The 11,660-nt window shown below is 41.7% G+C and overlaps 1 protein-coding gene across 3 annotated transcripts in view; it reads left to right on the forward strand.

Moving 5' to 3' along the window:
* The window catches only part of IL2RA (interleukin 2 receptor subunit alpha), a 55,000-nt gene that overhangs the window by 30,895 nt on the left and 12,445 nt on the right, over positions 1-11,660 (forward strand). For all 3 annotated transcript variants that reach the window (XM_040451521.1, XM_040451523.1, XM_040451522.1), the window contains one exon: positions 8,876-9,067. In XM_040451521.1, the coding sequence (XP_040307455.1) occupies positions 8,876-9,067 (192 nt within the window). The remainder of the gene's footprint in view (positions 1-8,875; positions 9,068-11,660) is intronic.

Below are 11,660 nucleotides of genomic sequence, written 5' to 3' on the forward strand. Positions count from 1 at the left end.
TGGAGAAACAAGGAAAAGGGGCCTGAGCCACCCAGGCCCCTTTCCCATCTTTTATTTGGAACCCAGGCAAGTGGAGGTTGCACATAGGTCCTCCTAGGAACAGTGGTGGGTAGTTGATGGTACAGGCATAGTATTTGAGAGAACAGATGCCTGGGACACAGAAAAGCTGGTCTGAACTCCCAAATCGTCACTGGGTGTCCTTGGTTGTCATTCTTGCTCTCCATGACTCGAGAACGACCAATGCCTAATCTTTCCCTACCTAGGGACATGGTTGCAACGGGGAAGCTGAGCCTCCAGCATTCATTGGAAAGAAAACAAGAACCAGACAAAACCACAGTGAAAAGAGAAGAGGGTCCTAGGGCTCCTCATCCTTACCCACCCTTCTCCCCAGAACTGTCTGGTGATATGGTCCAGAGGGAGGTGGCTCTCAGTCACTGTCACTCAAGAAGAAGAAGCCAAAATCACCCAACGGGTGTTGTACTTCAGCTGAGTAGGGAATTCCTGGAGGCAACAAATTGTACAAACATCCCAAGGGAAGACGCCCCCTGATACCATTTCAGGGACAGTGATGGAGGCAAAGTGTGAGAAGTGAGCCGATCACGTGGGATCCCTTCTGTGTCTTTCAAATTAGCATTCCTAGCGAAACTCCAAAACCAGACTTGAAACCCTGGCAATGTCACAAGAGCTCAGCTTAACTCCCTCTTAGTGCACGCCAAAGCCCTTGGGATTTTCTGGATTAATAATAGGCGCTGTCTGTCTCCTTTCCCCTCTCTTACATCAAAAGCACAAGAGCTACAAGGCAAGGCCACACAAATGCCCCTCTGAGCCTACTACAGTGGGTCACCCATCCTGGGAGCCCCATCTTCCAAGCTCAGAGCATTTACCCCCATCCCCCAACACCAAGTTCCTCCCCTTCACAGAAAGCGGACACTTTACTCTCTGAAGAGAAAATGACATCTAAATCCAGAATTGTACCCATACTGAAAAAATTACAGAGAGGAAAGTATTTCCCTCCCTGCCTTCTAAAGAAAATTCTCTTTGCCTCCTGAGCTTCCAGACCCATGGGTAGAACTGAGAGTATAGAACAATTTCTGTTAGAAAGTCACAGCCCTTGGCAGAAGCAAGAAATGGATCTGAAAAAAAGTACAAGACTTGAAATAAAGAAAAGCCCCTGTTGGCCGAATTCCAAGAAAGAATATTCAGAATTTTTAAGGTGTAAAACTAGGGAATGAATGGGGCTGTTAGGCTATGTGGGAAGAAATTTTGTAAGTGATAATATAGGGGAAAAGTATTGAAAGACATTTTGCTGAGCCATATACAGTGGAATTCTCCTTGGGAATGCAAACTGGTACAGCCACTCTGGAGAACAGTATGGAGGTTCCTCAAAAAATTAAAAATAGAACTACCTTACCACCCAGTAATTGCACTACTAGGCATTAATCCAAGGGATACAGGTGTGCTGTTTCAAAGGGGCACATGCACCCCCATGTTTATAGCAGCACTATCAATAGTAGCCAAAGTATGGAAAGAGCCCAAATGTCTATCGATGGATGAATGGATAAAGAAGATGTGGCATATATATACAATGGAGTATTACTCGGCAATCACAAAGAATGATTCTTGCCGTTTGCAACTACGTGGATGGAACTAGAGGGTATTATGCTAAGTGAAATTAATCAGAGAAAGACATATATATAACTTCATTCATATGAGGACTTTAAGACACAAAACAGATGAACACAAGGGAAGGGAAGCAAAAATAATATAAAAACAGGGAGGGGGACAACTCTTAAATATGGAGAACAAACAGAGGGTTACTGGAGGGGTTATGGGAGGGGGGATGGGCTAAATGGGGAAGGGGCATTAAGGAATCTGCTCCTGAAATCATCGTTGCACTATATGCTAACTAATTTGGATGTAAATTTAAAAAATAAATTAAATAAAAGTTAAAAAAAAAATAAAGTGGAATTCTCCTTTCTTACTCCGGTGCAAAACTTGAGAGTAGACAAAGTGTTTTTGATTCTTCTTTTTGTTAGATGTTATACTGCTGGGTTTTTAAAATTTTTATATATATGTATATTTTTTATGATACCTAGGGAGGCTAAAAATATCACAGATTTACTCCGGTTACCTTAAAAGGAAGGGATCTTTGAGGGTTACATGCCCCACACTCTCCTACCTCGCACTTTCTTCAGATGATATTTGGAACAGCCTTGGCAAGACATTCCAGGGAAAAGGATCCTAGCCAGGCTCTTTACTCGTTCTTGGCTACAGTTCAGAGAAGTTTCAGTGTTTCTAAATTCCAGGAAAGATGTTTTTATGAAAATCAAGTCTGTGGGAGAAAGAAGTTGTGGAACTCCCCTTGTCCCCACATGATAGATGTCCTCAGATGTTCAGGCTAAGTTGTGATGACTCTGGGAATTTCCATGGTCTTATCTAGAAAAGCATATTGTCATGCGATTAAACAGTTTTCAAGGACACAAAGTTGCTTCAAAGGTAATTTGTCTGCCTTAAAAAAAAATTTAAGTGTTTAGAGATGTTCTTGGTTCATGATTGAGTCATTAGATTCCAAATGCATCTGAGGTCAGTCCTTGATTATTTGTGCTTATGAATAATTATGAGAGTTGCTAAGTTTATTTCTTTTCTTTTTCTTTCTTTCTTTCTTCCTTTTCTTTCTTTCTTTTTTTTTCTGATAAAACATTGAAAGCTAAGTTTATTTCTCAACTGATTTTCTTGAGGCAAAATTATAGTGAAATGCACAGTTCTTAAGTGTACCATTTGATGAGTTTTCAAATATGTACCCCCCATATAATCAACACTTCCATCACCTGCCTGGCTTCTTTGAGCCAACCCCATGCACCACAGGCAGCCATTCCTCTGATCTCTTTCCACACGCTAGTTCTGTCTTTTCTCGAACTTTGTACAAATGGAATCCAACAGTAGGTACTATTTTGTGTCTGTCTTCTTTTGTTCAACACGATATGTTTGAGATTATTGAAAGCCTCTATAAATATTTTGTAGAAGTCTTGTAAACATACATTTTCACTCCTCTCAGATAAATAACGTAGGAGTGGAATAGGCTGGGTCATAGGGTAGGCAACTTCACTAAAAACAACAACAATAACAACAACAACAAAAACCCATCAGCTTCCCAAGGAATGGTATCGTTTTACACTCCCTTCAGTAATGTGAGAGAGTTCCAGTGGCTCTACCTCCTCTCCAACTTCTGCTGTCATCAGTCTTATCTATATCGCCCGTTCTAATGGAATACTTCGAGGTGGTTTTCAATTTGCGTTTTCCTGATGCCTAATGATGTTGAGTATGCTGATGGACAGTCACCCGTCTTCTCTGGAGAGTGACTGTTCCAGTCTTTGCGCATATTTTGTTGCGTTGTTTGCCTTTTAGTATTGATTCGTTGTTCTTTATATAATGTGGACGCAAGTGTTTTTGCCTGATGTATGTGTTGCAAACATTTGCTCCCAGTCTATCGCTTATTTTTTAAATTTTCTTAATGTCTTGGGGATGAGAATCAACTTTTAATTTATTTTTCTTTAATGGCTGGTGCGCTTGGAGTCCTCTCTAGGAAATCTTGGCCTATCCCTAACTTGCAAAGCTATTTGCCTTCATTTTCTCTTAGAAGCTTAAGAGTTTTGGGGGCACCTGCATGGCTCAGTCAGTTAAGCGACCAACTTTGGCTAGGTCATGATCTCGCAGCTCTTGGGTTTGAGCCCTGCGTCAGGCTCTGTGCTGATGGCTTGGAGCCTAGATCCTGTTTCCGATTCTGTGTCTCCCTCTCTGCCCTTCCCCTGCTCGTGCTCTGTCTCTCTCTGTTTCAAAAATAAACAAACACTAAAAATTTTTTTCTTAAAAAAGCTTACAAGTTTTGACTTTTATATGTATACCGATTACGGACAAATTGAGGGTATGGATCTCCTATGTTTAGATGCATAATAAAATTAATTTTTATATGTGGAGTAAGGTTCTTTTCCCCCCCATAGATTTATCCATTTGTTCCAGGACATTTGTTGAGAAAATTTTCATGCCCTCATTGAACTACCATGGCATATCTATAAAACAATCGACTGAATGTACATGTGTGAGTCTATTGCTGGACTTTCTTTCTGTTCTATTACTCTACTTGTCTATCCTTTGTGTAAAAAATTTTTAATGTTTATTTAGTTGAGAGAGAGAGAGAGAGAGAGAGAACAAGCAGGGAGGGGCAGAGAGAGGGAGACACAGAATCCCAAGCAGGCTCCAGCCTCCGAGCTGTCAGCACAGAGCCTGACTCCGGACTCCAACTCACGAGCTGTGAGATCATGACCTGAGCTGAAGTCGGACGCTTAGCCCACTGAGCCACCCAGGCTCCCCAGCTACTTGTCTATCCTTTTACCAATATGCACTGTCTTGGTTCCTGGAGCCCTATAGAAAATCTTGGTATCAGACGATGTGAGTTCTCCAAGTTTGTACATTCTTTTTAAGATTGTCTTAGAAATTCTAGGTCTGTTGTGTTTCCAAAGAGGCTTTAGAATCAACTTGCCCAATTTCTACCAAAAAGCATGTTGGATTTTTTTTCAATTGTAACTGCATTGAATGTGTTGCAAAATTTAAGGTAAAATGACATCGTTTTTTAAAAAATAAATCTTCCAATCAACAAACATTGTACATTTCTCCATTTACATAGTTCTTTAATTTATATTGGTGATGTTTCAGAGTTTCCAGGCCAAAAGCCTTGCAAGTTGTTGGTAAATTTATTCATGAGTATTTTACGCGTTTTGATACTATCATAAATGAAATTGTTTTTAAATTTTTTAATTTTGTAATTGGTTGCTTCCGGCATACAGAACTAACCACAAGTGATTTTTGTATATTGAGACTGCTAAAGTTACTAAGTTCTAGTAGTTATTTTGCAGATTTCCTAGTACTTTTATGTAAGCAATCAAGTAATTTGTGAATGCCGGTTCTTATTTTGAAATCTACCTTCTGATGTTAATGTAGCCACCCCAGCTTTCTTATGCATACTCTGCATAGTATCTTTTTATATTTTTTAATTTCAACCTATCATTGTCTTTGTATTTAAAGTATGTTCTCTTGTAGACGGCACAGAGTTGGGGTCCTGCTGTTTTATCCAGTCTCAAAGTTTCCATCTTTTAATTTTACGTGTTTGGTGTATGGTTCATATAATTACTCATGTGGTTGACTTTAAGTCTGCCCTCTTGTCTGTTTCCCAGGTGTTTCATTTGGTTTTGTATTCCTCTGTTCTCCCTTTTCTCTCTTAATTTTGGCTAACAAAATAAGTATTTTAATACTCTATGTCTTTTATTGCCATTTTTAGCTATGCTCTTTGTATTATTATTTGGCAGTTTCTCTAAGCTTTCTAGCATGCATCCTTAACTTATCATGATCCCCTTAGACTTAATATTGTATCATTCCATATTATAAGAACTTTATGATAGAAACATTCCACTTTTCTATCTCAACCTTTATACTGTAGTTGTTATATATTTTACATTTATACCTATAATAAAACTCACCATACATGATTTTTTATTTTAAACAGTTTTCTTTCAAAGAAATTAAAAGCTGATCCTTCCACTTATGTACATATTTACCAGCACTCTTCATTATTTCCTGTAGATCTGTATTTCTGTTATAGCCTGAAGAACTTCCTTCAGCATTATCTTTCATAATGCAGGTGTGCTGGTAACAAATTCTCTAGGCTTTCTTTTATCTGAAAATATATTAATTTCATCCTCATTTTTGAAAGATATGTTTTCTAGATAGAATTCCAGACTTACAGGCTTTTTTTCTTTTTACAACCTTAAACCTATTCTACCCTCATTTTCTGACTTGCATTGTTTCTGCTGAAAAGTCCGTCGTTACTCACTATTGTTCCCTGTATGTCACATGTCCTTTTTCTCTATTTTTCAGATTTTCTCATTATTTTTGGTTTTTAGCAGTGTTGCTATGATGTACCTAGGTGTGGTTTTCTTTATATTTATGCTGCTTGGAGTTAACTGCTTACATTTCTAACTGCATCTTAGAAATGTAAGTCAATGTTTGTCATCAAATTTCAGACCTTTTTTGGCCATTATTTCTTCAAATACTTTTTCAGCTCCATTCTTGTTCTCCTATTGCTTTTGGGACTTCAGTTAAATATGATAGACTGGGGTGCCTGGGTGGCTCAGTCAGTTAAGTGTCCCACTCTTAATTTCGGGTCAGGTCATGATCTCACGGTTTGTGAGCTCAAGCCATGCATCAGACCCTGTGCTGACAGTGCAGAGTCTGCTTGGGATTCTCTGTCTTTCCCTCTCTCTCTCTGCCCCTCTCCTGCTTCTCTCTTTTGCTCAAAATAAAAAAAAAATAAGCATTAAAAAATATGATAAGCTATCTGATATTATCCCATAGATCACCGAAGGTCTATTCAAATTTTTGTTTGAAATTTTTTCTCTGTGCTCATCAGTTTGGATAATTTCTATTTGATTTGTCTTCAAGGTGTGGCTAAGCTCATTTCAGATATTGTAATTTTTAGTTCTAGAATTTTTATTTGGTTCTTTTTTTATATAGTTTTGTTTTATCTTCTGAGATATCCTATTGATTCACTCATTATTATCATGTTTCCTTAGAATTAGTAGCTGACAATTTTTTTCTTAAAGGGCCAGAGAGTGAATATTTTCAGCTAGCAGGCCATGTAGTCTCTGTTGCAACCACTCAACTCTGCCCTTATAGCACAAAAGCAGCCACAGACAAAATGTAAATGAATGAGTGTGGCTTTGTTCCTCTAAAACCTTCCTTATAAAAATAAGTGACAGTCAATTGTCTGCTAATTCCCAAATCTGGGTCATTTTAGACTCTTTCAATTTACTCCTTTTTTAAAGTTTTTTTTTAAAGTTTATTTATTTGGGAAAGAGTGGGGGAGAGAGTGGGGGAGGGGTAGAGAGAGAGGGAGAAAGAGGATCCCAAGCAGGCTCCACACTGTCACTGTAGAGTCTGACGTGGGGCTTGATCTCATGAACCATTTGATTATGACCTAAGCCGAAATCAAGAGTTGGATGCTTAACAGACTGAGCCACCCAGATGCTCCATCAATTGACTCCTTTTTTTTTTTTTCAAATGGGTCACTTTTTCCTATTTCTTCACATGTCCAGATACATTTTGAGTTAATTTCTGGGAAGGACATAAGGTCTGTGTCTAGTTCCATTTCTTTGCATATGGATGTCCTGTTGTCCCACCACCATTTATTGACAAGACTGTTCTGGTTCCATGGTATTGCTTTGGCTCTTCTGTCAAAGATCGGGTGACTATATTCATGTGGGTCTATTTCTGGACTCTCTATTCTGTTACATCGGTCTATTTATTTATTCTTTCATCAATACCACCTTGTTCTGATTACTATAGCTTGATAGTAAATCTTGAAGTCAGGTAGTTTCAGTCGTCCATTTTTGTTCTTCTTCAATATTGTGTCGCCTATTCTGGGTTGTTTTGTCACTCTATATAAACTTTAGAATCAGCACTGATGTCCACAAAATAAGTTGCTGGGGGGCGTGGTTTGGGGATTGCCTTAGATAAATAAAAGCAATGAAGCTATCTAGCTAGTAAGCTGGTGGAGCTGGGACCTAGAAGCCCACTTCTCCCCGTTCCACCATGCTACCTTTCTTGCCTTATTATCGATTATGATTACCAGTATGTAGCGAGCGCATATGTTATGTGTTCCTTTTCAATTGCTCGCCCTCCGAGCCATTCAAATTGCTTCAATTTAGTCCCTTTTTGGTCGGAAGTGGGGCACGCTGTCCGCACTCTCCCACTTTCTGTTATTCAGGAGATCAGGATCATCCTGGGTTTTGGATGATGAGGGTGGCCTTCAGCATGGCAAGATGCTGGGCAAAGAGTAAGAGCACAGAGAAGCTTCACTCCAACTGAGCAATTACTAAGCAGTCAGTAGAGTGTCCTTGCCAGTGCGGCAACCAGACTGGATTTGGTGCCTGTACTGGTGGACGGAGAGGCTGTCCTTTCTCACCTTCTGTTTGCTATAAGTCTTCCTATCCACTTTCTTTATCCAGCCTGTGGCTTTTTTCCTAAAAATGGAACCTCTTGAAGCAGAACTTGTTGTAAGATATGCAATAGAATCCTTTACCTGATTTGAGCAGCGCTTTTTTTTCCTCCCTTAATACTTGGGCATTTGGCCACTATTTCAAGCGTCCTTGGTGGGAAGCCAGTGCCGATTATTGAGGGAGCTGAGAAAGGGTCAGGTCTTTGTGGTGTGAGAAGGAATCTGGTAAACTCATAGATGGGCAGATGGATAAAAATATATATATATCCTACTTGCCAGACTTTGAGTACAGCACTTTACACATATCTCTTAAAAAAAGAAAAGAAAAGAAAAGAAAAGAAAAGGAAACAAAAGGAAAGGAAAGAAAAGGAAAAGAAAAAATGGCAAGGAGTCATTATTTATAGAAATTCCGACAATCTTAATTTCCTGAAAAGTATTTCTCACAGATACATGTTGTGCCTCAATTAAATTTACATGGCTTCCCTTCCTTCCTTTCCTCTTATAATCTGTACTCTCCTCTCTTTCTATATTTGCCCAGCACGAGGCATATTCAGAATAAAAGCTCATTCATTTCTATTCATTTAGTTCGAAACATATTGTAATTTGGAGAGGAAGTTGGTTGAAGTTACATTTTGAGCCATCTCGGATACAAAAGTTTCTACGGGACGATGGCAACGGTCTCAGTTTGTTTCTAGGAAAATGTGGGGTACCCATAAATCCTTTATTAAAGAAAGTGCAGGGATGGGTGATGAAATCATGGCAAGGCTAAGTGTGTGAGCACGTGACCGGAAGGTCCTGACCTCCCAACATGCTTCCTTTTCTTTGCAGAACTGTGTGATGAAAACCCGCCAGATATCCAACACGCCACATTCAAAGCCCTCACATACAAGACGGGCACCATGTTAAATTGTGAATGTAAGAAGGGCTTCCGCAGAATAAGCAACGGGTCAGCCTTCATGCTGTGTGCAGGAAACTCGAGCCATTCCTCCTGGGAAAACAAATGCCGGTGCATAAGTATCTGTAAGTGTGCCCTTTTGTGACACCACAGGAAACAGAAGGACTACAGCTCAGAGGGGACCAGAGCTCCAGCTTTTTGTTCACTCAGCCCTACAGATGAAACGTGGGCAGCCCAGGCTATCCAGCAACTCATTTCAGTGGTTCCTGGAAAATAGTTCACTGAACAAATATTTAAGGAGTGCCTCCCAGTTCCAAGGGCTGATCTAGGCAATCGGGATCCCCAACACTCAGAGAACTTACGTTTTGCGGGGAGAGAGGGAACAGACGTTATACTAATAATTACTGAACAATTTGAAAATAAATCTAGTTTGCAACACTGTAAATGCACTTAATGCCACTGAGCTGTACGTTAAACATGATGAATATGGTAAGTTTTACACTATGTATAACTTATCACAATTTTTTAAAAAGTTTTTTAAAGCTTATTTATTTATGTTGAGAAACCAAGCGTGAAAGTGGGGGAGGGGCAGAGAGAAAGAGAGAGAGAGAGAGAACCCCGGGCAGGCTCCATACTGTCAGCCCAGAGCCTGATGTGGGGCTCGAACTCATGGACCGTGAGATCATGACCTGAGCTGAAGTCAGATGCTTAACTGACTGAGCCACCCAGGCGCTCCTTGTCACAATTTTTTTAAAGCTAAAAATGAAAAAAGAAGAGTCAGAATGAGCCTATGCAAAGAATAAGAAAAATAATAACAATTTCAGTGGGCTGAAGCTACCTGCCAGGCTGCATTTACTGTTTTGCATTTTGCCCCCGAAGCTCATGCCTGGTGCCGCCCACACCCTGCCTGTTGACACACGCCTATCCTGGCTCTACCTGCAGCGACACGGCCATGTGAGCACCTAACTAGTCCCTGCGATGCCTCTGCCCCTCTCCCTCAGTGCCCTTCCCCGCAGCCCTAAGGAAGAGGCTCTGGGTAGAAAAGCAGAGGCAGTGGGTGAGGCCTTTCCTCCCCCGATGAGAGTAAAAAGGGAAGAGAAGCCCATGTCACTGAATTTGAGTCTTATCTATTACCCACATATTCACTGTGGCCACCACGGGGTCTTCCGGGCATGTCTTCCGAGGTCAAATATACGGTCAGGCAGAAAGCATCCCGGGCCTTCCCAGCCCAGCGTCAGGGCATTCCAAAACACGAAGAGTATTCCCCCCAAAGACCCCACTACCCCCAAAAGGTTGCTGCCTCTCGTTCAGTCTCACAAGCCCCTTGCTGGGCTGGGGGAGCAGGATTAACAACCCGCAGGCGGGTCAGGCTGGTGTGTGAGCAAGGCCCCAAATCTGCACTAGGAAAGCAGAGAGGAGGAGGAAGTTGCTCTCCTCGAATGTCTTTATCTCTAGACTTCAAAACCTGGCTTGAGAGCCTCGTGGCCCTCAATGCCCGCAGTGACTGGAACCAGCTGTGCACTAAGGGTCCCAAACCTCATCGTTGCTGTTGAGGGTGAACAGAGAAGGCAGGGCCACTCGCTGGGAGATGGTGGCTGGTCACCTCCCCGGAGTGGAGTTTGGAGGGAATGACCCCCAAGGGGCTTTCTAAGCCTGAGTTGGTCTAATACCATAGTTTTGCTACTGAACATTTGTTCTCAGTTGAATCCTGAAAGCTCTCACGAGACCAATTTCTCTACAAGGTCTTTTATGCACTCTGTGATAACAGAACATGGTGAAAACTGGCGGGTCTGTTTGTCCTTTAATATTTTTTTTAAGTTTATTTATTTATTTTGAGAGAGAGAGATAGAGTGAGAGAGAGAGAGAGAGAGAGAGAGAGAGAGAGAGAGAGAGAATCCGAAGCAGGCTCTACACCCAGAGCGGAGCACTTGGGGCTCGATCTTACAACCCTGGAATCATGACCTGAGCCAAAATCAAGAATCAGACACTCAGCCACCTGAGCCACCCAGGCACCCCCTGTCCTTTTATTTCTTACCCCTGGAGATGGTGTCCGTGAGCCACAGTGCATTCTGTTTCAGCTATACCACGCGTGGACTGCACAGTCTGGAGAGCACTGCTCTGCTGTTCCCAGCACACCCTCCACAGACCTCCAGCTAGAACCCTGACCCCCCACCCCCTTCACAGCAGTGCCTGTGCTCAACTCCTTTGCCAAAATCTTCACGATGGAGACAAGTGTGGTAGGAGGCTCCTCTCCTCCTTGCTTTAAGATTGTATCCCTTTAACTTAAAAAAAAATTTTTTGGGGGGGGGCGCCTGGGTGGCGCAGTCGGTTAAGCGTCCGACTTCAGCCAGGTCACGATCTCGCGGTCCGGGAGTTCGAGCCCCGCGTCAGGCTCTGGGCTGATGGCTCAGAGCCTGGAGCCTGTTTCCGATTCTGTGTCTCCCTCTCTCTCTGCCCCTCCCCCGTTCGTGCTCTGTCTCTCTCTGTCCCAAAAATAAATAAACGTTGAAAAAAAATTAAAAAAAAAATTTTTTTAATGTTTATTTACTTTTGAGAGAGAGACAGAGTACAAGTGGGGGAGAGCAGAGACAGAGACACAGAATACGAAGCAGGCTCCAGGCTCCAAGACATCAGCACAGAGCCCGATGTGGGGCTCAAACTCATGAGGTCATGACCTAAGCCGAAGTTGGAGGTTTAACCTACTGAGCCACCCAGGAG

Source organism: Herpailurus yagouaroundi, unplaced genomic scaffold (genome assembly GCF_014898765.1).
Source record: "Herpailurus yagouaroundi ecotype Mexico unplaced genomic scaffold, PumYag 203, whole genome shotgun sequence".
Lineage (NCBI taxonomy): Eukaryota > Metazoa > Chordata > Mammalia > Carnivora > Felidae > Herpailurus > Herpailurus yagouaroundi.